Raw genomic sequence first — 26,970 nt, 5'->3', positions numbered from 1 at the left:
GTGCTGGTGGCTTGATAGTGTCCCTTTTTATAATCAGTATTTTACTATTAAGTTATTAATGTACCTGTTTTGATCAAAACTAATTTCAGGATGTGAAACAAGAACTGATAAAGGTGGTCAGGGCAGCAGGATTTGCAGCACCTGCAACTCATCATAGGTGGGAAGGAAATGGAACCACACAATCCCTTTCTCTTCAGGAAATAGCCCTTCTTAAAGCAGTGCTGACTGCTGGGCTATATGACAACTTGGGGAAGATAATGTATACGAAATCTGTAGATATCACAGAGAAATTGGCATGCATGGTGGAAACTGCTCAAGGTAAAGCACAAGTGCATCCCTCCTCTGTAAACAGAGATTTGCAGACATATGGATGGCTGCTCTACCAAGAGAAGGTAAGGATCTTGTATTTATATCTTATTAATTAGAGGCAATTATGTGACAATCTTGAAAGCAGTTGCACATTGGTGTAAACGCCATTAGACCAGGACTTATCAATTTGCAAACACCTTACATGCCTGTAGTGCTATATAAATGGAACATAATGTGAAATATACTTGGATCTCCAGTTCATCTTAAGAGCCATCAATGCCTTGTCCCTGAAATCCGTGTGCTTTAAAAAAAGCACCAGGTCCTAAATAAGGCACACACAAATGTGGCTAGAAATGTAGGCCAATAAATCTAATATTGACTAAACTGACAAGCTTACAAATGAAAATACCCTACTCTTTATCAGTCAACTTTTCACAAAGCGTTAATGTATTGTGTATAGTACTGTTTATTTAAAAAAAAAATTGATCACTTTTCTGTTTGGTGACATAGTTAGAAGTGTCAAAAATATGTAGTCAAAGTAACACAGTCGTACTTTGACCTGTACTATGCTATCTGTCCCTACTCACCTCTAAGTCCTTAAAACATGCTTCAGCAGGGCCTTTTTAAACCCTTGCATGCCCTCTCTCGGTCCTGAAGAAATACTAACTAACTAGCTTAAGTTTAAACATATTCACAAAAATTGTGAAATCCAAGACATGCTGAACTTCACAACTGAGCTGCATTTTGTCGCTCACCTTTTCCCGCCTACTTCCACACGCTTATCTGTGTGGTGTCTCTTTGGTGAAGATGTATGTTTCATCTCAGTGTAAAAAAATTATACAGCAATTCTTTTCAAGTGTTTGTTGTCGTACCAATGGACATTTTATTGTAAGGCAGTATTAAGCTACCTAATGATATGTAATGCAGTACGTACACACAGCTCTTTCCAAATAGAGCAGACAACATTCCCTGCCCCAGGAGCTTGCAGTATAAAGCAAGATGTAGGACAACAGCTAAAGTTAGAAAGGGAATTGACAGACTGCTGAGAACAAGTTAGGAATAGTTACTGAAAGTAATAGATTTCAAGAAAAGGGGGAAAAATACTTTAAGAAATGTAAGATTTGCCAAGCCTAAAAGCACAGGTGAAGAGAAGAGACAAAAGGAGCAAATCTCAGGGAGGGGGGTTGGCCCAGGCATGTCAGTGGGAATGGGATTATCAAGGAAAGAAACCTTGTTCAGTACATGTTGTTTGATAAATTTTATGCAAACAAAATACTGTTGATCAGTGTTAATACATTTCAGACCTATTAATGTATGTATAGTCCCCTCAGTTGCTCAGAGAGTAAAACCATCTATATTATGACTGCTTTTATAAAAACATTCTAAAAGAAACTTTATTTTTGATGTGTATATTTTGAGACTTTCGGTATAAAACCCCTTGTTGCATTAAATCTAATAGGGGTTTTTTGCATTGAAAACGTTCACTGGATCAGGAAACAATTTCTGGCAAGCAATATTGATCCTGGCTTGCCTGAAAAAAACAGTAGTGCCGTGCATATAGACTGCATGCATCTCTAAGTATATATGGATTAAACTAATTTTCTGACTGTACCCACTTAAATTTTCAAATTCCAATAAATGTTATTTCCCTTTCAACACTGCACATTCAGCTGTATATTCATAGCCTTTGTACAGTCTGCTGTAGGCTACCATTATCTTTTGTTTATAATCTTAACTACATAATTGTAGTCTTCCTATTCGTCCAGTGCTCTTTAAATTTCACCTCTGAAGGATCACGAAAGGAAAATTTCTCCCAGTGGCATAAGCCTTTTTCCCTTCCTTAAAGACTAACAGATATCACACAAAGTATAGGGCAAATAATTGGGCATAGCCTACATTCTTTCACTGTTTACTAACATAAGTAGCATATGTAATGATGTCTCAGAGGGGAAAAAATTGACAACTTGCTTCATGAAAGTAGCATTCCAGTTCGATGTTGTAGTTTTTAAATGCTTTTGTTCGTTTGTGTTTATATGCAGATAAGATATGCCAAGGTGTACTTGAGAGAGACTACTTTAATTTCCCCCTTTCCAGTTTTACTTTTTGGTGGAGACATAGAAGTTCAGCACCGTGAACGCCTCCTGTCTGTTGATGGCTGGATCCATTTTCAGGTACATGTATGTTCTGGTTATTTCTTGTGCCTTTAAATGGCTGTGCATTTTGTACCTGAAACATATTGTTGAAGTGTGAGTTTAAGATAGTTAAGCGAAATAATGGGAATTTTGTTACATATGTAATAAGGTCATTTGCTTCCAAGAAATAGCAGAAGTAATTTAATAGTAATTGCATGCTATTTTTAAAAAAGAATGTTTGCCTTTGTTCATGAAGAAAGATTGAGGTATTATGAGAATAGATACTATTGGAAACACGCACATTTACCTGATTTGGGGGAAGAGGAAATACTTGCTTTCAGTAAGTGTCATAACTGAAAATGTATTAAATTGGAACATTTTGAAGCCATAGGTCCCAGTCCTGTAAATGTGTAGGCACCTGCTTAACTTTAAACCCTTGAGTAATCTCATTGATCTACATCTCAGATGAGATTAGTCTTGCAAGTGAAAGCTGTGAGAAACATCTAAGATTTAAAATAAACACTCTTGTGCTCTCTTTCGAAACAGAAGACATTCTACACACATTTTCTGAATGCATTTAATCTGAGGCTGAAAGTGAAAACTGGCCACCTGAAGAAATATGAGAGTTGCGCACCTGCTGTCAAACTGGTTACATTTTTTTTCTTCTAGCTCTGTTCATTTGCACCTCATGCTACACCCTAGGAAGAGTGCATGTTGCTAATTTTATGTAAGCATTCCCTGAAACTCAGAATGAGATACAAATGTTGTGACAAGGAAACACCAGTTAATGACTGCATGCACTTGTTATTCAACACACACAGAATTTTTAAGATCGGCCTTTCTTTGAGGGAAGGACAGGTAACACAGCCAGAAAGCTGTGTGACTGAAATGAGAGAGAATCATATGTTCTTATTAACCAATTCAATTTGAGATCCACATTTTTCCTGGGCAAAAATACACACGTTTTTTTTAAAGCCTGCAGGCAGGTGATAGTTTAAGTACAGGGGGTATCAGATATCTACCATGTCTGTTATGTCTGTAATTTTTTTTCCTCACTCCCCCTGCCCACTCTGTATATTTATAATGTTGGTCTGTAATGTACAGGCAGTGATATTAAATTCCTGGTCAGCACTTTGAGTTACTTTAGGCCTTGCTCCTAATGAAGTGAGTGGGACTGCTCATGTGCTTAACTTAAATACATGCTTAGTCCCACTGACCTCATTAGGAATACACAAAAATTAAGCACGTGCATAATTGTTTGCAGGATTGGGTCCTTAGCCTCTTGTGTGATGGCTAAGCTTTAATCTTGGGTTTCCTCAATAAGAAACTGCTTTGAGAAAAATGCAAATATATTAATCTTCTCTTATCTTCTTTCTACAGGCCCCTGTAAAGATTGCAGTAATTTTCAAACAACTGAGGGTTCTCATTGAGTCTGTTTTAAAGAAAAAACTTGAAAATCCTAAAATGTCACTTGAAGGTAATTGTATTGCTATACTATCAACATAAAAAAGTGAGATAAATATACATTGTGTATGTACAACATGTGTATAGTTCTTTAAACAAATATACTAATACACTTCATCCTTGCTCAAGAGACCACATTGTAGCCATGGTGTGCCTAATTCAACTCTCATAAGAAATAGAAACCCAAAAGGTCATTACTGAACCTAGGTCTCCTTCACGGCATCACCCCAAAAATATGGGGCTATATGTAATTGTCTCTTTAAAGATGTATCTGACATAGACTGACTCTCTACAATGATAATGTTAATGGTAGCAGTAATAGAGGTTAGTTTCCATTTGTCAGGGTGTTCTCATGGGCATGGATGAATTCTAACATACAGCTGTGGCCCAGCTATGGGGGTAGGGAGTAAGACAATGTGCAATGGACTGATAAAATTATAGGTAAATAGTGTGGAAGGGATTACATGACAACCCCAGAATAATAAGGGATAAGTGGGCATAATCCATGCGTCTAAAGCTTCAGAGAAATGTCAAGAAATTTAAAATCCCAACTGGAGTGAAATGTATCTGTGAAAGTCTTGGTCTCTTCTCTTTCTCCAGCTCTCTCAGGGAATGCACTGTTGCCTCACTATTGAGTCTGACACAGCCTAGCTAATTAAAGCTTTCCGTGTTAAATTGCTGAGAGTTACATACCCATCTCTCTCCTTTTGTTAAATTTAGGGTTTTTCCCACTAACTTCTGTTTTTTTCTCCCTAGATGACAAGATTTTACACATCATCAAAGAACTGATAAAAACAGAGAATGCCAGCTGAAACTGGAGCTCAGTAACAAGCTATAAAGCTTCAATAGTGGCAGGAAAACAATTATGCTTAAAAAAGACTTCAGCTAAAGTATTTCAATGTTTAAAATGTGGTTGATACCAGCCATAACTTGGGAATGCTGCATGAACTTGACATAGAAGTAATTTTGTAGGTCATTTTTAATTATGATCATAAATGTATTATGTTTACAATAAATTTTGGTGCCATTTGTTTGAATGTATAAATGATGGTAGTAATTCAGACCTTTTCAACATAAAAGTGAACATGACTAAATCAAATTTGCTTTGTTTCAGTTTAAGGTATTTATTAGTAATGTACGAGAAATTCATGATCAGGTTCTGAATCTGTATGGAATAGCTTTTAACTGCTATACAAAATAGCTTGTCCTGTTTAGATATGTAAAAACTGAAAACCAAACAGATTTTTGTGCATTTGCCAAAACATTACTTCACTGCTTTGTACCTTAAGCTGTAGACTTTTATTCCATAGCAGATTTAAGCATTACATTTTAAGAACATTGTCGTTTTTCTATATGATTCACTCTGATGAGATGAAAACCTGGGAACACAAACTGCAGATCAGCAGTCTTCAGCTTGGGAATTTCATTGGGATTTCAAAATCCCTTCTCCTATTAACCTAACTAACACTGTTGGGCCTGAATACAGTATTTACAGACTGAAGACTAATGCTGAAGTTTTCTTCATTTAATAAATAATTATTCCTATTTCCAGGGGGTTAATAGTATTTTTTTCCACCTGAGAAAGACAGGGCAAGGAGGAAAACCCAACGTGCTCTTGAACGATCACACTGTACAAAATAGACCAGAATATGTTGAACCATCTAACAGACATTCATTGGCAGTAACCGTACAAATTTGCAAAGCCATGCTATAAGAAAAAAATGCAGCAGTTAAAGACCACTAAAAGAGGCAAGATGATCAGCCAAGTGTGACTTAGTAAGAATTCTATAAAAGTAGCCAAATTCTCCACCCAGCTACACTTCCCTAGGTTGTGAAAAGGTTACTGGTGTTCTGAGCTTCTAGGGAAGTTGGCCAGTGCTTTTTTTTTTTCTTTCACCACTATAAAGTGTACTGAGTTGCCTTTTATAAAAAGCAATGGCTTATTCAATGTCCTACAATGAAAATATCACTTCTAACCCTTTAATTTGGAGCCAGAATCATTTTTTTGTTTTCTAGGTGTATTCATGCTTTTATCGTCAGGGGTTTTTCAAACCTATATGCAGATCACTTTTTGTGCATGACACCACCTTTAAATAAAAATATTAAATGTGCAATCCTACTGATCAAAGTTCAAGATGATAAACCATTCAGCTTAATAGTTCCTATTGATTGCTTTGGCAGGTCTTACCTTTTACATCTTTTTCCTGTTGACATGCAAATAAGAAATTTATTTCAGTAGTCTGATTACAGAAAAGATGTCTTTTCTCTCACCTGTCTATAATGTGGCATGTTAAATGTAAATCAGTCTTATTTCTGAAGAATAAAAGTTTGCCATTTATATCTGCAAATGTTGGTGGGATTAAAAATTCCACAGCAGTGAGTGGACAAGGTCCTCATCCATTGGTATGTTTGAGAGACAAGGGGGATGAGGTAATATCTTTCATTGGACCAACTTATGTTGGTGATTGACCAGCTTTAGAGCTTTTCTCCACCTGTATAAGCTCTAAAGTTTGTGTGTGGCAACAGACTTTGATAAAATACATTACCTCATCCACTTTGTTTCTCTGACATCCTGGTAGGAACACTGCACCAACAATACTATATATAAAACGTGTTGTCCTATTTAACCAAAGGTGCCATCTTTGTATTTTTTTTTCCAATTGGGGCTACTGAAATTCCTAATAAGGAATCTTACCCATGAAAGCTATTGGAAAATATCTACTAAAGAAGAGGTCAACCGGCTACATGGAAGAGCATAGGTACAGAAACTACAAATGATTATAGCCGCCTTCAGCTTCTATAATGCACTTTTCAGAGTAACAGCCGTGTTAGTCTGTATTAACAAAAAGAAAAGGAGTACTTGTGGCACCTTAGAGACTAACCAGTTTATTTGAACATAAGCTTTCGGGAGCTACAGCTCATTTCACTCCGTTCTGATCCTTGCTCCTTGTGTAAAGAAACAGCCTTTGTGTGATCTTTTGATAAACATTCTAGTTCAGCCCTTCGGCAGCAACTTTGATCTAGGTAAAGCATTTAGCAGACATAAACTACATATAACAGATTGTGATCTCAAACAGAAGTCTCTGTGCAGCTCTTTGGAGAATGTATTTTATTGTAAAGGTAGTGCTGTGCTTTGTTCTCTAGGAGAATCGCTGGCCTCATGGCTCAACGTGGAGGGCCGGCCTACCTCCTCCTGCTCCTCTCCTCCCTGCTTCTGCGCTCATTCGTTGGAGTTATTCATTCACTCCCTGGGGAGCCCTCCTTATGCGCGCCTTTCCAGGCCCACAGCAGGCGTGCTCAAATCCCATCATCCGGGTACCATTGATAGAGCAGCTGCTTGGCACACAAGCCTTAGGCGTGGCTCTCGTTTCAATTGGTCCCTAAAGGGAGACGCTGCCGTTTCCCTGCTCTGCCCATGACTCTAATTTGGGAATAACGCGATCCAGCCCGTGTCAGTAAAAAGTAACACCGGTGATATGGAAGATTTTTTTCAGAGATTCGTGTGTCCTGGATAGTGCTTCTGTATGGTCTGCAATACAAAGTAACTGAAATATATGAGATCCCCTCGTGCAAATTGGCAACAGGCGAACCTGAAAAACTGCCGGACAGAAAGGTGGAAGGCAGAAGACATTTGCCTTAAATCTCTATATAAAGTAACGCCCTCACATAATTTCACCACTTCCATTCCCCAGTGTTACAGCATTTAAATGGTTCTCTGGCCAATAAAATGTTGAATGAAGTAGCCAGTGGGTTTTAATCAAAAATGCAGAAAATATGAAGAAATGTTATTTCTGATTATTCAAATTATTATAATTGTAACGAATAATTGATCGCTTTTATATGTATACAAATAGGATCACCTGGAAATCTGGAATAAAGACGCTAATTCAGACAGAGCAAGACTGGTTGGATTCCCAGGTGTTAAATTCCCAGGAGTTTTTGTTTGTTTGTTAAAAGAAAAGGAGGACTTGTGGCACCTTAGGGACTAACCAATTTATTTGAGCATAAGCTTTCCTGAGCTACAGCTCACTTCATCAGTCATTCCCTTCCGAAACACCCCAGCTGGAAAAGTCCAACAACTTCAGCCGCTGGGGTTCAGCATCCGCCGTGCCCCTCACGCCTGTTTAAGTCACCGCAAGGCGCTGAGGTTTTGCGGAGAGTTCCCGATGATGCTTTCGATTCCTAAAGCGAAACAAATCCCAGGTCTCGAAACAAATCCAGCCCTTCCGTGGCTGCCTGCACGCGCCGTACTGCTGGGGCAGGGGGTTAATGACTAGGCTGAACGGGCGTTACTTCAGCCCTGGACAGGAAAAAGCTCCTCACTCTCATCGAACTCATTCGGAATTTAGCGCCGACCTTGACGACTCTTTGTCCAGGCTTGTCTGGAGAGGCCCGATCCTACCATGCCCACGGAAGTCACGGGCAATACTCACTGGCTTCAATGGGCGCAGGCCCCCTGTGGTAAAACCAGCCCCAGCAGCTGTAGCCCTGTGTCCAGCCGGCTGTACAGCGTTTATTACCCAGAACGGTCACTCCCGTCCTGGCCCCATCGTCAGTGCCACGGCGTGGCCAACTCACTGCCCAGGGGGTTTAGGCGCTTCAATACGGGAGGGGTGAGACGTGTCCTCGCAAGGCTTCCCCCCCCCCCATAGGCTGCACGCTAACCGCGGCGGGCTCATTCCCAGCACCCAGAGGCGCTGCCGGCGATGCTTGGGGCTCGGCGCCGATGCTGCTCCGCCTGGTGCCGGCTACACTCGCGCTGCTGGCGGGGTGGCAGCGCTGCCCCGTTGCCCCAGCGCCTGGCCCCGCCTCGGCTTGCGGGGCGATGGGCCGGAGCGGCGCTGGCGGCCGAGCCCGCCGAGCGGGTCTTTAGCCGGGAAAGCTCCGCGGGTGATGTCAGCAGCAGGGGCTGGGCGGCTGCTAAATAGGCGGGCGCGGCGGCAGCCGCCTCACACGGGCCGGGCAGCGCCATGGTCACGCGGCCGCTGAGCCACGAGCGCCCGGGCCGGCCGCGCAGCCCCCCCAGCAAACGGCGGCGGGCGGCGGGCGCGACCCCCGCGGAGCGGGCTCAGCCCCTCTGCCGCGACCTCGGCCTCCGGGCGCCCGTGAAGAAGAGCAAGTGCCCGAGCTGCCCGCGGGAGCTGCCGCTGCAGGGCGACGCCTCGGGGCTCAGCCCCCCCGGCAGCCCCGAGCCCGCCGCCCGGCTAGAGCTGCAGGCCTTCCGCGACTACGGGGCCAGCTGGTACCGCTTCCGAAAGGGGCTGGAGGGCAAGTTCCACCCGCGCGAGCCCCTGGCCCAGCAGCCGCAGGTAGGACACCGCAGCCCGGGGCTCCCCACGGGCCCCCGCGCAGCCCGGGGCTCCCCACGGGCCCCCGCGCGGCCCGGCCCGGCCACCCAACGGGCCCCCGCGCAGCCCCGGCCACCCAACGGGCTGTGCTCTCCGCGCTCCACAGAGCCCGGTCTGAAGCAGGCCGATCCTGGGCATTCATGCTGTGTGCTGTACGCAACACAGGACTCTCCATAGACACGTCCAGGCCATATCACCGCACACACAAGCCCCTCGCCGTCGCTCTCTCTGCACACGCGGAAACGCTCATCGACACCCAGCCGCCGCCTCTCTCTCCAGGCGCTGTCCTCCCCCGCGTGCTGTATATCGCCTGCCCCGGGCTCCCTGGCTGTGCCATATGCGTGTCCCTCTGGCTCTGTGCGCAGCATCGACTCCTGCTGCCCCCTGGGCACGCTCATCTGGCGCTGCACCGTCCCGTGCGCCCTGCCCTCCTCTCTTTCCAGTCTCCCGCACCTTCATCTCACTACCCTGCGTGCACACGCCTGTCACTGCCCATTCCTCGCACACGCATCGTTGTTTAGCCTGTACGGTACATACACGTCCAGGCCGCGCTGGGTTTTGCATAGGCCCCTCTCCCCGGCTCGCTTCAGTGCACATTGTATGCTGCCTCGCGATCTATTGCAGGTGCCCAGATCCTCATCCTGACTAAACAGGCTATCGCAGTACAATGAAGTGCCCTGCTTGTGGCCATGGGGAGGCAGAGTGAGTAATAACGCCTCCCAGCACTGTCTGGCCACTTGAAATCGTTCAGCCTTATGGCTTAGCTGTCCGGACAGTATCCAGGACCATTGTAGCCTAGTCTGTGGCAATTCCCACCTTGCAGAGGTGTCATGTGGCTTACTGAGCTCTTCTCTTTCCTGCAGGTGACGGCGGAGGCCCGGTGTAAGTTGATCAGCTGGCTGATCCCGGTGCACCGGCACTTCGGCTTCTCCTTCGAGTCCCTGTGCCTGGCAGTGAATACCCTGGACCGATTCCTCACCACCACCCCAGTGGCTGCCGACTGCTTCCAGCTGCTGGGAGTCACTTCCCTCTTCATCGCGTGCAAACAGGTACTAGGCATGAGCCGCGGGCGGCGGGGGCCCCTTTCGCTTGGGTGCACATGACGGGCACGTCAGGCACCGTCGGGGAAGAGAGAAGGAGCGCAGGACAAACGCTTCCCTCCTCCTAACTCGAGAGGTGAACTGAGCTCTGGGAACAAGGCTGATGCCACAAGAGATCTCTGGGGAAACCGCTCAGGCGCGTAACCCTGCTGGCGTCGCGCAAGTTCCTCTGCTTTTGAAGAAGGCTTCAGGCCCACAGCGCTGGGTTTGTGTCATTTCACTGCGCGGGGAAGGGGGGCGCTTGGGCAGTGGTAGTTAAGCTCTCCGATGCTGTGGCCTGCCTGCAGTTGATGCACTGCAGGGCCGGCCTCTTGCTCAGAGCCGCCTTCTGCCTGTTTGGAGCGGGTTGCTCCCTGCCTGTGTAGCAATGCTGTATTTGTTTCCCGGGCTCTGCTTGCACTGCAGGGATGTTTCTGCTGGCGTGTCTTGCAGGTGGAAGTGCATCCGCCCAGAGTGAAGCAGCTCCTAGCTCTTTGCTGCGACGTCTTCTCCCGTCAGCAGCTCTGCAACCTGGAATGCATCATCCTAAGCAAACTACACTTCAACCTGGGGGCACCGACCATCAACTTCTTCTTGGAGCACTTCACCCACATGCGTATGGAGTCCTGCCAGGCAGATGCCAGGGAGGCAAACAATGCCAAAGCTCTGGCCAAAGGGATGGCCGAACTTAGCATGGCCGACTATGCTTTTAACAAATATGCCCCCTCCCTTCTGGCCATTTGCTCCCTGGGAGTGGCAGACCAGATGTTGCACCACCAAAACCCACTGGACTTGCATATAAGTGGCTACCCGGAGCGGGTTTTACAGGACTGCACGGACAAACTGCATTTACTGGTGTCTTTAAACGGAGATTCTTTACCACATGTACTACCCCTGGAGATGTCTGAAAAGTGCCTGCAGCTGGGAAGTTAAGCTAACTGAACCAACACACTTGAAATCCTCTTATGGCATCTGAAGCAGCTGTGAGCAATTTGGTTCCTTTTCAGAGCAATTTGGTTCCCTTTCATCAGTGCATTGTATTTTTATAAACTATGAATTGCTATACCTCTAAAGATGACAGTATTGGCCTCATTCTCTTGCTTAGTTGACTAAATCAATGTATTATATTTGTATTTATTTGAACTCTACAGTGTTGGTTTTGATATATGACAAAAATTAAATCACATTTTGCACATTTCGTTACTGTATGTTAATTGCACTGACATATATCTACATTCATTGTATAAATAGTGTATATAATCCAAGTACTGTAAAGTTTAATTATTTAGAAAATGGTTCACTAAGCACACCTTAACAGCAGCCAGGGGAAGAATAAAAGTACTGTATAGGCATTTCTTAATAAACTTTTTGTCACTGTTCAATGATGGTCTGTTTCCTTCCGATTTTGTACATATTCCACAGAGGAAATTAATTGCTAAAGAATTAACAACTATGACAGGTCTTAAAAAATACCAACCGGTAGAAAATAATGATGTATGATTGTATTATTTTTCCATTAAAAATTCATTTGCATCATCTTGCTTATATTCCACATCTGAAAAATTAGATGATGTAGCACAATGAATGAGCCCCATCCTCACCCCCCACAAGTACGTTCATAGGGGTACTATTGCCCCTTTTTCCCTGGGCGGTGCAAGTCCATAATATGGGAGCACAAAGTACCTCTGACTCTTATTGCCTGGGTGCGTCCAGCTCCAGGTATGCTAGGGGCACCTTCTGGCTGGGGGTACCAATTCAGCAGCCTCTCACTGCCATCGGTCCATTGGGGGAAATGGCTCACTTCTGGCTCCACAGAGATTGTGAAAAGAACAGCAGGACACAGTGATGTGGACCGTATTAATGACACTGCCATCTAAATGGGTTTGTAGACATCTCCAGTGGGCTTTCAATCTGCCAAAGCACATTCAACAACCATTCTACACTGCCTGGGAGTGTAATTAAACAGTCTTTTGTCAGGGCCTCTGAAATCAAGGTACTGTTTGATAATCCAAGGCAAAAGGGGAAATGCAGGGTTCCCAAGAATAATGGTGGGGATAGTAACTCAATTTATGACAATGTCATTTGGTGGGACTAGTGTCCAAGCCTATCCATGGATGTAGATGCCCGTTCAGCAAAAAATAATTGCATTGTGAACTTTTCCAGTGCATCTCACACCGACACTCATAAACTGACCTCTGTGGTCCACAAGGGCTTGTATAACAATGGAGTATTACCCTTTGCAGGTACTCATGAGCTCGTCGAGGAGGGCAAACTATGGGCACCCGAGTCCCATCAAGGGCCCTGGTGCAGTTTGGAAACCCCATTCTCTGACAGTCAGCAATTACTTTAGGAATATCTTTTATGCCTGCCACCTTGGGGTAAATCACAGGTCCGATTGCCTCAGAATCATCTGGCACCATTTTACCCGCGGTTGACTTCCCCACACCAAACTGGTTTGCAGTGGACCTGTTGCAGTCTGGGGTAGCCAGCTTTCAGACAGCAACAACAACCGGCTTCAGGACAGGTAAGGCACATGTATCTTTACACTGTAGGGTTGGAGCAGCATGCTGCTCACAAAGCTCCAGAAATGTAGCTTTCTTCTTGCAAAAATTCTGTTGATCCTCCCAGGTCTGCATGACTATGTGATCCCACCAATCTGTGTTTGTGGCCTTGCATCAGAAGCTCCAGTCTATGGGGATGGGAGAGGGGCATCAGCAGCTATACGGAGTGTCATAAGCAGCATCAGCCAGTTCAAGTCTGCCATGCCTGTGTTCTCCTCCTCCTGCTCCATTATAAGCTCTGGTTTCAGAGTAACAGCCGTGTTAGTCTGTATTCGCAAAAAGAAAAGGAGGACTTGTGGCACCTTAGAGACTAAATTGGTTAGTCTCTAAGGTGCCACAAGTCCTCCTTTTCTTATTATAAGCTCTGTCAGGTGCCTTAGGTGGGTCAGAAAACGCCCTCAAAATGTCCACCAGCGCTCATGGAAGCTCTGCCCATTTCCTGACACAGGAGGGAAAGCGCTGAGCAAGCAAAAGATGTTCTTGAAAAGGTGCCTCCCTCTGTGTCACTGCCTCTGGTAGCTGGGAGTACGCAGACCAAAATGACTCCTTGGCAGGCTGTGTTGGTGGGCTGTTCAAACTTCCCGAAACCCGCACCCTGGACAGACAAGTTTTCCCACAGTGCACCACAGTCAAAGGCTGAGAGTGGCCACGTTGTGCAAAGGAGCCTGTGCTACAGCTGGTTTGACTCAGGTCTGTGTGCTGCAATGTACATAGTAGAGCCCCAAGTTCAAACCCTGGGGTTAGAAAAATCTTAATTTAGGGTTAATCAGTGTGGATGCTCAAGCTCTGGGCTCTCTAACCCAGGGTCAGCTGACTCATGTCCCACTAACCCTGGGTTTACGTTGCAGTGTAGACATTACCCTCAGACATCATTGTTTCTCCTTCTTGATTCTGCTGTCACCCTAGTTTTTGATTGGTCCCGACCCTAAAATGTCATGAATGTACTGAGGCATAAATGGACAAAAAAAGGGCCCAGCAAAGACAAACCTATAGCTTGATTTTGGAAATGCAGTCCTGCAGATACAGTTTTAGATAGGGACCTAAAATGCTACTAGGAGGGATCCAAATGTTTCAGTCTCTTAAGGCACCCTTACCTGATGCACTTGTAATGTTAGGAGACTAGAAAGACCACCTGTGTAGAGAGTGCAAGGCATTTAAATGTGTCAGGGTCATTTAAAAACATATATTAACACACCCAAACAGACTTGTTTGCATTTATTTCTCACTGTAATGTACAGTGTTCTCAAGTAACAGGTGGTTTGAAAAACCTCACCGCCTGCTTTTTTCTAGGGTCCTCTCCTATTCTGTAGGTCGTTGTGGGGGGGCACTAGTTATTCATTATTAATTATTATTATTATATGGTCTAGGAATCTCTGTCATGGACCAGGACCCCATTGTGCTAGGCCCTGTACAAACACAGTTGCTACCTGTCTTCTCTTTAAACTGTGAGCCACCTGCTAGCGGGTCCGGGTTGTGCGTTTCGCAAGACATCGTATGCCTAGCCATCATTACAGCTAGTTGTGCTGATCTCTTTGCGCACAGGGCTGTGTCCCGCTCAGGGGTATTGCTGAAGTTTGCGTTACAGCTTTCGGAAGACACCGTCTTTTACAGATACTGGTGATTAGGGTTAGCACTCACACGCGAGCATGTAGGTACAAAGCACTCTGCAGACCAAACAAACAGTCAGGGAGATACAATCTACATGAGGGGGACAATGCAAAGCATAGAGACAAGGGGCCTTGGCTTTAAAATGCCTCCGGACCACGCACTAGACAATGTAATGTAGGGGGGTATCCTGCTTTGGTGGAGGGATCGTCTGGAGGAACTAACGAGGTTTCACCTCTGATGTTCATGGTTCTGGGGTAGTTACATCTTTCCCCCCCTTTTTGTCAGAGTCATGTTTTTAATAACGGCACCTCTCGCACGATGGCGTCCTGCACGGGGAGGTCCCTAGCTATGGCCCCGCTGAGTATCGCCCATCACCGTGCTCTCTGAGCCCTTAGCCCGTGACTCCCCAGCTCTTTGCTGCACGGCGGGGCTGTGCGCCCCGTCAGACCCCTGGCGCGCTGGAGCCCGAGAGTCCAGCCGAACAGGTTCTGGTCCGGGGCTGGGCTAAGCCGGTTGGATGCCGGCGCCAATGTGCGCTGCAAGGGCGCAAAGCGGCCGCTGCTGCAGGGCCCGGGCGATGCCCTGTTGCCGGGTTGACTGTTAGCGCCTCTGCAGGGCGCAGATTGTGCCAAGGCGAAGGCGCCACCTCTGGCGCTCACTCCGCAGCCAGCCCCGCCCCCGCTCTCCAGTCACCCCCCCTCTCCGCTCCCCCTGGACCCGCTGCCCTGGAGACCGGTCGGGGCCCCTCCAACGGTGTCAAAACCAGCCCGGTAACGGCCATGGGCAGCCGCTGGGCCGGGCGCCGGACGGGTCTGCCAGCAAAGAGCGGGGCGGAGAGAGCCGCTGGGTCCCCAAAGCCAGAGCTAAGCTAAGGCCCCGGGTCCAGCCTGCGCCATGCGGAACCGCAGCGGCCGGAAAGCCTTTGACAGCATCTGTCCCAACAGGGTGGGTGACCTGGGCAGCCGGCTCGGCAAGAAGCCAGCCAGACTCGAGAGGAAGGTGCGCCCGGGAGACGGTCCCGCGCCGCGGAAGAGCTTTGCCAGCGCCGCTCCGGCGGCAGTTCACAGTGACCAGCCGCCCGCCACGGTAGAGCTCGGTGAGTTGTGGGGACTGCGAAACCCCTTCCCCGCTTTGTGTGGAAGCAGGAGTCCCCCGGGCTTGCTCCTAGCCTCTTCTGGCCACCCGTCTGGGCAAGGACCAGGGCAAGAGCGGAAAGTGAGCGTGGAAGGGGCTGCTGCTCTCCCCTGCACCTGTCACCTCCAACGAGCATTGATGTAAATGTCTGTTTCTCTCCCCCCCCCCCCCCCGCGCCCCTCAGCACTTGCCACCTCCAACGAGCATTGCTGTAAATGTCTGTTTCTTTCTCCCCCCCAGCACTTGCCACCTTCAACGAGCATTGATGTAAATGTCTGTTTCTCTCCCCCCCCGCGCCCCTCAGCACTTGCCACCTCCAACGAGCATTGCTGTAAATGTCTGTTTCTTTCTCCCCCCAGCACTTGCCACCTCCAACGAGCATTGCTGTAAATGTCTGTTTCTCTCCCCCCCCAGCACTTGCCACCTCCAACGAGCATTGCTGTAAATGTCTGTTTCTATCCCCCCCCAGCACTTGCCACCTCCAACGAGCATTGTTGTAAATGTCTGTTTCTCTCTCCCCCCCCAGCACTTGCCACCTACAATGAGCATTGTTGTAAATGTCTGTTTCTCTCTCCCCCCAGCACTTGCCACCTACAATGAGCATTGTTGTAAATGTCTGTTTCTCTCCCCCCACCCCCAGCACTTGCCACCTACAATGAGCATTGTTGTAAATGTCTGTTTCTCTTCCCCCCACCCCAGCACTTGCTACTATCGACTGGCAAGATTTAGCAGACTGCACCTCGGTCTTTCAGCAAGAGACTTCTAGTGTTGCAGCTGCCCCGCAGGTAACTGAGTCTTCCGCTCCCCATTTGACACCCTCTCGCCTCCCCGGACACCCCCCCACGAGGCAGTCTCTGAGTCTCCCCCCGTTAATTCAGATGCACTTGTTCCTCAACTTCATCTGAAGCACGGGCGTTCGCAATGGAAGAAGAGGCATTTCCACGCACGTTCGAGCCGCTTCTCTTACCTCCTTCCTCGCTCTTCTCAGGCAAGCTGCGGTTAACCAGCCTTTAAATGAACGGGCAGGTAGCTAGGACTGCTACTTGCTATAGCCAATCCGTTCCGAAATGCGCGATGGGTGGGGTTTGTAAACTCCAGCTGAGAAAAGATCAAGCCGCCCTGGCATTCTGGTAGATATCAGTGCCAGCGGGGGATGAGTCTCTGAATACGCTGAAGTGCTTGCCCTTTAATAGCACTCCCTTTGGCAATTCTCCTGCTGACTTCTGGGGTAGTTCATAAAGGTTAAGACGTAGCCATCTTCCCAAAGCACCCCAAGGAGTCCTTGATTCCCTGGCTGCTGCAAAGAGAGGGGAGCTGGTTAATGAGCTCGCTGTGCATTCCGTTTGGAAGTATCACCTGCAGGTCAGTCATGCCCCGAACAGCAGGCTCTGCACGTGCAGCAAGGCGATCCTATGGACGAGCCAACAGGGATCAAGCGATTATTGCTTTGCAAACCCAGAGTCAGACAGGACCCTCTTCCCCCTGGTTCCAGCTCGGAACAGGTGCTGACGGTTCATAGAACGCTGCCGGCTCCAGGCTGGGTGTTGGCTCTGCTTCATCCCCGGGCTCTCCCTTCTGTCCCACCCTCTCCCGTTGCAGCAGATGGGTTGGTTTAGGGACGACTAGCAGCTGTAGGCTGTGTGGCGAAGACAAAGGACCCAGTGCGGGAATTGGAGAAGGGGGCACTCAGTGCCTATGCTCTGGAAACAGCTAGCTACTACAGACAGACATTGGCCTCTTTCTTACTCATCCTGGTGCGGATATGGAGCATACTCCAAAGCCTGTTGCAATCAGTGGAAATACTCCCAGTGACACCAGTGAGCGTTGGATCTGGCCCATTCAGGCCCTCTAGAGAGTAAGGCAGAAACCTCTAACACAGCGGTTCGCAAACTTCATTGCCTGGGGACCCCCTTCGACAACAAAAATTACTACACTAACCCACAACGGGGCCTGAAGTCCGAGCCCACCCGAGCCCCACTGCCCTGGCCGGAGAAGCAAAGCTGAAGCCCAAAGGCTTCTGCCCTGGGTGGGGGCCATGTGACCTTAGCCCTGGGCGGTGGGGCTTGGGCTTCAGGGCCAACACCAGCCTTGGTGACCGCATTAAAATGAGGTTGCGATCTACAGTCTGAGAACCCCTGCTCTAACAGTAGATGAGCAGTCTTGGGTTACAAAAGGGTCAGAAATCAGCCACTCCTAAGGCTGAGCTGAGACTCTTCCCGAAATGGGATAAGAAATGTATAAATCAAAACAAATACTGCCTAGCATTTTGGAAGCAATCCACAGACAGGAGTAGGTGGAGGGCTAGTAGGAACCTCTACTCTCTATTGTATCTGTTTATTTGTCTTAGAGTTTCTATTTTTAAGTTTACTCCAAGCCATTCAGCCCTGCTAGTTTATGCCACCATCTCTTTCCTCACATGATTGTCGTGCGGGGTGGGGGGAGGCCCTGTCTCTTGCAATGTTTGTACCACTCCTAGCACAATGGGGATTTGATTGTGATTGGGGCCTCTGGATGCTATTGGAATAATATAATCATACCTAGCTCTTCTAGGGGAGTTTTCATCAGTAGAGCTCAGAGTGTGTTACAGAGGAGGTCAGTATCATTATCCCCATTTTACAGATGGGGAAACTTAGGCACAGGGCAGAGTCGTGATTTGCCCAAGGTCACCCAGCAGGCCAATAGCAAAGCAAGGAATAGAACCTAGGTCTCCTGAGTCCCAGTCCAGTGCTCTATCTACTAGGCACTAATAAAATGAATGAAAAATCCTACACTACTGTTTCAAAGCTCCCTGCATTAGCTACACCATTTGAAAAGTTTTGCAGCACGCTCTTTTTTCAAGCTGAGCTGAATTACAGAGCCTGTGTGAATAGGCATTTGGCTCAATAGCGCTTTGCCCCTTTACTTGTCAAAACACTCCCTTTTGGGGGATTGAAATGAAGATAAAATTACTGGGGTTCACTCCAAAAGTGCGGGAGATCAGAAAAAGATAACTGGTACAGATGTAGGAAAAGGGGTTATTGAAAGCAGTGCTTGCTCACTGAGGGTGCGTGATGCTGTTGTTACAGTACAGAACCACTAGGAGACAGGAGATCTGAATTCTAGTCTGTCATTCCCAGCTGTGACACAGACATCTCTTTGCAGGTCACTTACCCTCGCTGAGTTTCAGTTCCCCCATCTGTAAAATGGGCACAATTTCTATCCAAGGCCCACTATATCTCTCCCTCCTTATGTTGCTCTCTTGAGAGGGGTTATTCTTTATTGTGTATCTTGTGTGAACGGGGCTATTCTGCAGCCCTCATTGTCTGGGCAACGCTTGCTGAAAGAGAGACACTTTTGCACTGCACCTTAAAAGTGACACATATTGCTTTCATCCTGATCTCCATTTCTAAGGAGGGTCTCCTACCACAAGAATCTTGTCCCTAGGTCATGTCTTTCTATGTATTTATGATACACCCAATGACTTTGGTGTCCAGACCAATAAAGCTAGGCTCTGAGGTTCATTAATAGTAGCATCCCTCTTGATCACAGCTGATGGGTGATGGAAAGGGAGATGGCTTCAAAGATAGCTAGACCCAACCCCATTCAGGCCTTGAAAGATTAGGATGAGGACCTTTACCAGGATCCAGAATCTGAGAATGAGAGCAAAGTGGTATGTCCTGGTTGCTCTGTTTTAGCTAGAAGTCTTGCTGCTGCATGTTTAAAAGATTAATACATAAGATCTGAAACAAAAATGGGAAATGTATACATGACAGACACATATACAGCTAGCTGTGTCCTCTGCAGTACCAGCTGAATCTGAGAGGGAGGATGCCAGAGAACACAGGTGGGGCTTTTGTTGTGTCTGGAGCTTTCCTTTGTGTAGTGGAGCTGACAAATGGATGGCAGATTGAATGTAGGAAGAAGAAATTTTAAAAAGGTGTAACCACACTGCACACAATCCTCTCTGCCATACAGTTTCCTTTGAAAGCACTCGTAGGGAAATTCTCCATACAACATGAGCTGAATTACGGTACACATTTTTTTGCACAATTTCCTTTCCCCTCGGTGTAGTCAATACCGGCGTGCAATTGCACACAAGCTAAGTTCATGTTTTAAAGGACTGTTATTTGCCAGGATGCTCTTTGTCCACACTGTGCTTCTGTCCACGATCACAGATGTACTGTTCATACAGAATGCTATATGGGGTGCACAAGAAAGTGCGCTTTCCTCCATCCATCCAAAATCAGGAGAAAGAGAGAGAGTGAGAGAGAGAGAGAGAGAGAGAGAGTGGAAGAGAGGAGAAGAACGGTGAAGGAATGAAGCGATCCGTAGGAAGGCAGGAGGCTCTCTGGAGACAGACACCTGCCTGGGCGCACAGTATCTAAGAGCGAGGTGTGGGAGAAATGCTGTTGTAGCAGAAGCGCCCGGGTTAATCTTTCACTGACTCTGGAGGAATGCCCAGGCTGGCCGAATACGGTTGGCTCGTGTTGCTAACCAATGAGAATAGAGTAAGCACCCTATATGGGGGGCCGCGGGGCAGGCAGGCTGTAGCAACGCGTGCCACCGGGGTTGGCCGCATCCGAGGGACTCGGCAGAGTTGGCCAAAGCCTCTAACGTGGTTAACGGATCAGAGGTTTCCCAATTACTAGTCACCTGCCACATTCACCTTTATACTGGTAGAGACACTAAGCGCTGCGCATCAGCCATTACCCTGACCATGGCAGTACAAGCTTGCCCTTTCCAGGGTCCAGCTTGGGGGCTAGAGTTCCAGGTATGTGAGTGTGCGCACAACAGAGCGTGTGCACACCGGCAAGCGAAGCGAAGCAGCGCCGGAGACCCGTCATTAGTGTGTGGGCAGATCTGATTGGCGAATCTGAATGCACTGATTAACTTCTATGTTTCCTTTACATGTTTCAGAGCCACTGCTTGCAACCTGAACCCGAGTTCGACTTCCAGGAGTTCAGAGATGCTGTCGATAGTTTTATATGTGGCAAGTACTTTTCTTATTGCATATTCACACACTTATTCATACAGAGCACTGGCTGCCTATGGTCCCCTAGCTTCAGACATTGCATTTTGGTCCCCTCAGGTGCTTTTGCCTTTTTGGGTACCAGTTTAATTTGCTATCAGTTTAGTCATTGGACATTACATAACTGAATGCACCAATCTAGCATTCGTTAAGAAAAGTTTGCACTGACATATTGTTTTTTTAAATGTTGTTCCCCAAGGAGCCCCCCAAGGAGATGCAAACGAAATATGCGTGTTTGGTGCATACCAATGGTGTGGTACGTTAGTAGGGTGTCCAGACTCACACGACTGAATTAAACACCAGTTCAGATCTTTACGATTCACTGTAGTAGCAGCAAGAACTTGAGTGTCGGTGTCAGGTCTAGCAGCGAACGCGTAAAGAGATATGATGAGCTCACCCTTGTGATTTCCTCCATAGACCCATCCTCCTTAATGCCACCTCCACTGGACACGGCGGACTTCACTTTTCCTCTCGGCGACGGATCAGCCTTTAGCCCTTGTATTCAACGGTCACAAAACAATCCTCTTCCGCACATGAACTTGCAAAACTCCGCGGAACAGTACTGGAAAGATGTGGCAGACCAAAACCAGAAAGCGTTAGGGGATGCACTGGTGGAAAATAATCAGGTATGAAGGTAGAACGTATCATTCTGCTCAGGTATTGCAGAGATTACTCAGACGGGGTTGCCTACGTCCTATATTCCTTCCAAACTAACTGGTCCTGGCTCGATAGCGGAGTAATCCCAATGTCACATATTGCGCACCATTGGCTAGCTCTGTTGAGCAAAGTGGTCTCCTGAACGGTCCCTAGTTACTGATCAATACTGTTTGCAAAAGTAAAGAGGCTACATCGGTTTGTGTACGGTGTGGGCACGCTACAGCGTGTGAGCACGCGTGCCAGCTGTAACCTGACTTTCTACGGTAGAGGAAATGTTTGATTTCAAACTGACACCTTGTCGTTCAACAGCTGCACGTGACATTAACCCAAAAGCAGGAAGAGATCACTTCCCTGAAGGAACGAAACGTGCAGCTGAAGGAGCTAGCTAGCCAGGCGAAGCAGCTGGCCTGTGTGCTCGATGTAAGTGTTCCTCCAGGTTTCTTTCCCAAAGCACCGTCCTCGGGGTACAAAAGTGACAATGACATGCAGCGATTCCTTTCACTGCTCGAGGCTTGCAGCCCTGAGACCCCCAGGGGGCGCCCTGAGGCCGGAAACGCGGAGCCAGAGCCGAAGCTAAGCTCCCACGCGGGTGTATTGCACCTCCCCGGTCCACGCGATGCGCCCAGTGGGAGCCACGGCGATCGGTTTAAAGCAGCCAGTTGCATGTTGTTTTACCCACAGAAACTGATGATCCACCAGTCCAAGGAGGGGGCCGACGCTTTCCTTCCCAGGAGCTCAGCTAAGAGAAGCCTGGAGCAGCTGTACGCGGCCAGGCAGGAGGACTGCGCAGAAGTGGATGAAATCCTGCGGGAGATCTCAGACACCTGTAACGCGGCGCTGCAGGCTATCGATGAGCACAGAGAGGCGAAGCGCCCGCGGCTGCAGGCGGAGGCAGCACGAGCTCCGGGCAGCCAGGGCCAGGCTATTCACATGTACGGGGCGTTCAGCGGCCTGCAGACTTGCAGCAGCCGCAGCGCGGTGGACCTGAGTGACAGCGAGCTGGAGGAAGGTGTGTCTTTCAGGACCTCCATCACAGATCACGGCACGATCCGGACACTAGCTTTCCCCCAGGGAAATGCTTTCACCATCAGGACAGCCACCGGGGGCTACAAGTTTAGATGGGTTCCCAGCTGAGCCAGGAAACGATCAGCTAACTACACTGGCCAAGGTCTCCCATGAAAACTTCGCACTGCCTGCACTTGAACTTAGCACTGATCCGCCGACCCTAGTCCCCCAAGGTGACTTCCACTTACAGGACGTTGTCTGTCGCAAAAACTGGAAGCACTTTTTTTTTGGTAAGGAAAAGAAGCATTTACCACAATACAGCTGTGGTGTGTTTTTTCTTTTGAAGCCATTGCTGTGACCTTTTCAACTTTTGAGCAGGTTCAGAGAGATACTCTAGATACTTAAAAAGAAAAGGAGGACTTGTGGCACCTTAGAGGCTAACCAATTTATTTGAGCATAAGCTTTCGTGTAGCTCAGGAAAGCTTATGCTCAAATAAATTGGTTAGTCTCTAAGGTGCCACAAGTCCTCTTTTTCCTTTTGCGGATACAGACTAACACGGCTGCTACTCTGAAACCTGTCATTATGCTAGATACTTAAAGGGACACTATCCATGTGGATTTTTTTTAAAACCCTGTAAATAGTGTGAGCCTTGAAACTTTTTTTAAAAAAAATTCAAATGTGAATAAGGGGTTCTCTGCTCCCCTGTTGATGGTTACGAGGGTCTTTTCAGCCACCAGCTAACTACACAAGGGGAAACAGCAAAACTGACTGTACACACAACTAGTCAAATACACACCCCAAACGAACTGGAGGGATGGGGGAGACATATGCCGCAGCAACTTCCCTCACTTCTAGTGATCGTGGTAGGGCAGATAGAACATTTTCACACAGCATCGTGGCTTTCGGGTTGTTGGTGTCCCTTCACAGACATTGTTTATTAGCAGTAGTATTACTGTTCTTGAGATATCTTTGAAAGAAAGATGTTGCCTGGTTTCTCTCGCAGCAGTTTTGTTAGAACGAATGTGAGGTAATAAAATAATGATGATCGATAGCATCTTGGGAAATGCACACACTCTTGGAAGTATATTAAGCATACTACACTTCACTATTACTGGAATTTTAAATCCGGGAAGTTTACAAGGTCACATTTTAGAGACTGTCTTGTATACAATTGTAAATGTATTTTTACACCTACTGTGAGCACTAAATGGTTTTGTACATTAAATTACAATGGATTTTTAAAAATAATGTCAAGTAAGCATGGTTTTGCATCAGGCATGTTCATTTACTTTGGTCTGTGAAAAAATAACAGCGTGTTCAATAACAGTAGAAGAAGAAGATCTTTCTTACCGGAACTTGTTCTGATAAAGCCTTAGGAAAAAGAGACCCTGCCTGCGAACATGCAGGAGAATTCTGTCTGGTAAAGAGAAGTGCAAACAGCAAAGTCAAAGGTTGAACTGATACCTTTAAATTGCAGGTACCTGTTGAAAGTTGTGTGGTTCGCTTGTGAACCGAACAACATTATAATTAATCTGTCATATAAGAAGTTGCCATTTCTACGGTACATAAGAGAATGAAGATCACAATCAGGGACTCCTTTGCACATTCACTGGTCCCTGTCCCGCATGGCTTAGCTGAGATTTTAAAGGCTCAAAGTCGGGAACGTCTCAGAATAGGTTACAGTATCTACCTGTTGCACAGGGCCATGCACACCGACAGAACTTTATAAATACATATAGCACGATGCTGAAGGTGTGACTTGCAGACAGTACAGTTTCCTGTGAGCAATGCTTCCTCTGATCTGAGTGGCAGACTGCTCGCTAAAGTTGCTATCTTGCACCCAGAGACCTGTGGTTTTTGCAAACTACACCGTTGTCCTAACAATTAGAGTAGATGTGGTCTCCTGCATTTAATGCGAAGGAATCGCAAATGTGACCCTAGGACGGTTAATCGCGTCTTGGGTACTGCGGTTTTTCAGGCACTTCTGGAACTATGGGGACTCAGTGCTGGCACAATTCCAATCCGGTTCCCTCCTCAAGGGAAGCACTTTGCCATCCGAACTGGGAACAGTGATGGCTCTGCTTTGGGCAGCAGAGGCAGAATCTGCTACACCTGTTTGCAGTGTGTTTAGACATCACTGTTACCATAATTCAGCAGGGAATACATTGATAAAACACACCAAATTGCATCAAAATCTCCAGCCTCCTCCCTCCAAGTTTTTATTAAAATAAACACAAAGCATACCAGGTAAATACATAATTTCATACTCAATATTTATTCATAAAAGATAAGAAGGGCCAAATGAAAAGCTTTTAATTCTATACATAAGACACAACAATGTAATAATAAACTCCCCAGACTACAAGCAAGTGATGTTTATTGCTCTTTTGAATTGGCCCAGAGATAACAATACTCTTTTACCCACTTATTTTGTTTTTTAATACTTGTTACAGAGTTTCCATCAAACCAGTCCAAATGTGATGAGATGGCTGGGCAGATGTGAAGGTCTTTTAAGCATTGTCAATATTTTGAATTCAACTGCTTTGTCTTCCATGACTTTATTTCCACCTGCTCCTACCATTCTGATACAGTGCATTGTGACATCGTCTTCTTCTCAAACAGGTTTAAAAGTAGAAGTGTAGGTCTTCAACTGGCAATGCTACAAGAGAAGGCAGGAACTCAACTCCTTTCCCTCAGCTTCCCTGTTTTGGGCTCAGTCTATTAATTTCCTATTTGGGGTCAGCCATGCTGTCCATCTAATGGAAAAGTTCCCCAGGTCTCTGAATCATTTTTCCATTTTGTCCTTCTGGTGGTTCCAGGTCTCTGTGGTTAATTAGATCAAGCCAGATTCCCACTAAGATTGTGACAGTAGCATCATCAGGCCCTGATTCTCTGGTGTGGCTGAAGGGCACTTGATACAAATCTACAGGGGTATGTGTTTGCACAGGTACTTTAAAGCCACCTTTCTGTCCTCTGATCCCATACAGGGATTATCCAGGAACTGGGCCAGACCCTAGCACAAATGGGAACTGCGTGAGAGCAATTCTCACCTATACCAGCTGCCAGCAGCGCTCCCATGCCCATTCTGGCAGCGCGTGGCATTGAGGCATCAGGGAGCCAACCCAACCAGCACCTGGATGTGGGGTGGGGGTGGCTGAGAAGTCATTACAGTGGGTCTACATCATCAAGGATTCCTAGATATGTTGGGAATCCTCCTGTGTCCAGGTAGATTGGCCTTTGGGCTGTGCTGGTGCACAGGGCAGGATCTAGTCCATAATGGCCCTGAGAGTTGCACCACGAGTCACTGAGAAGTTGATGCATCTACTTTCTTTTTTAAATTAACCAACCATCAGGTTGATGGTGGCTGCAGAGGAATTTTTGAACTTCTGCAATGTGTGTTAGGACATTGGTGTTATTTCTTTCTCAGTGAGCTTTAAATAGTTTGCCCCTCTGTCAGAAGTTTATTATGAATGCATCCAGGAAGTAGCTTCATCTTTTTCATTTTATTTTTGTTGTTTGAGCAAAAGATTATCTTGTCCTACTTTTCCTGTTTATTCTTGGATGGCATCTTCAGAAACTTGGACACTATATTAGGAAGTTTCCTTGTCAGATATAGCATCAACAGCATTAAGTAGGAATATATTTTTTCCTGCATGGATGTTTGTAGCCATTAGTGGGTCTTTTCTCACATTCAGCCAAACATTTTGCATTGGTGTCAATGTGGATTTTTCAATTTTTTTCTTTAAAATTGCCCTGTTTATTAATTAACCTGCAACATCAAATGAATTTAAATTTGCCTGGAGGAGTAAACCCAGGGTGAAATGCTGCAGTCCTTTGTTTGGATGCTTCATTTTGTGCTACACTGAAAATGATAGCATAAGCCCAGTGGCCTGAAGGCCCACAGAATTGAGAGATCGCTATTGTTTTTAATTTTTGGTGAAATGGGACAAGAAGGAGCAGCACAGAGTTGCTTAAGATTTGCAGATGGCCAGGGGCTCCACTGGCAAGGGAGCCCCTCTGCTAGCACTTGTTGGAGAGCAAGGGGAATGAACAGGGTGGGCCTAGCCTCATTTGCATTTCAGTTTTGTGTGATGGTTTGAGGTATTTTGCTTAAAATACAGATACGTGTTGAATTTGAGGGGGAATAAAATTCAGGTGACCCTGTTGGGATATGAAAGGGCAAAGGATCTACAGCACAGGTGACTGTGGTCAGCCTGATCGACACTACAGTCAGGCAGAGGTGGTTAAGGGAGGCTGAACAGGTTTAAAAGAAAGAGGATAAAACTTCTATTTGCTGGGGATGAGGACCTTTCTGGTGAGGACTCTATTATGGGTTCTTGATCCCAGTGGTGGCAGGTGACTTTTGACAGGTGAAGTACAAACCATAACATAGTTATCTTTAGCCCTATCCCCACCCAATGTATAGTTTAATAGCTATTAAAAACTTACTTTATTTATTGTGAAGAAACAGCAGGTGGGCCCTAGAGCTGCCATCGTTGGCTCCTTGTATGCATGCACAGGGCCTGCGCAAGGTGCAGGCTCCATCCTGGCCCCCTACAAACACCCTGCAGCCCAGGCTTACCTGTTACAATCCTGCCATAGCCTCACCAAGCAGTGATTACCATAGTGATGCCCCTATAAAGCAACTCTTGGGTATGGTAAAT

General features: G+C 46.7%; 3 protein-coding genes across 3 annotated transcripts in view; all 3 read left to right on the top strand.

The window, feature by feature from the left end:
• DHX29 (DExH-box helicase 29) overlaps positions 1-5,452 on the top strand; it is a 36,095-nt gene extending 30,643 nt beyond the window's left edge. The window contains exons 24-27 of the mRNA XM_048851588.2: positions 90-392; positions 2,349-2,480; positions 3,822-3,918; positions 4,662-5,452. Of these exons, the coding sequence (XP_048707545.1) occupies positions 90-392; positions 2,349-2,480; positions 3,822-3,918; positions 4,662-4,717 (588 nt within the window). The 3' untranslated portion in view covers positions 4,718-5,452. The remainder of the gene's footprint in view (positions 1-89; positions 393-2,348; positions 2,481-3,821; positions 3,919-4,661) is intronic.
• Positions 5,453-8,874: 3,422 nt separating this feature from the next.
• CCNO (cyclin O) lies at positions 8,875-11,717 on the top strand. Its single transcript, XM_048851593.2, has 3 exons — positions 8,875-9,214; positions 10,117-10,302; positions 10,786-11,717. The coding sequence occupies exons 1-3, from the start codon at positions 8,876-8,878 to the stop codon at positions 11,263-11,265; spliced, it is 1,005 nt and encodes a 334-aa protein (XP_048707550.1). The 5' UTR covers position 8,875; the 3' UTR covers positions 11,266-11,717.
• Positions 11,718-15,252: 3,535 nt separating this feature from the next.
• MCIDAS (multiciliate differentiation and DNA synthesis associated cell cycle protein) lies at positions 15,253-23,532 on the top strand. The gene is made up of 6 exons (XM_048851586.2): positions 15,253-15,597; positions 16,335-16,420; positions 20,532-20,604; positions 21,061-21,269; positions 21,610-21,720; positions 21,982-23,532. Exons 1-6 carry the CDS (start codon positions 15,396-15,398, stop codon positions 22,432-22,434), a joined length of 1,134 nt encoding a protein of 377 aa, XP_048707543.1. The 5' UTR covers positions 15,253-15,395; the 3' UTR covers positions 22,435-23,532.
• The last annotated feature ends 3,438 nt before the right edge of the window (positions 23,533-26,970 follow it).

Source organism: Caretta caretta, chromosome 5 (genome assembly GCF_965140235.1).
Source record: "Caretta caretta isolate rCarCar2 chromosome 5, rCarCar1.hap1, whole genome shotgun sequence".
Lineage (NCBI taxonomy): Eukaryota > Metazoa > Chordata > Testudines > Cheloniidae > Caretta > Caretta caretta.
Note: the sequence above shows the minus strand (reverse complement) of the source record. Positions and strands in the feature narration are given on the sequence as shown.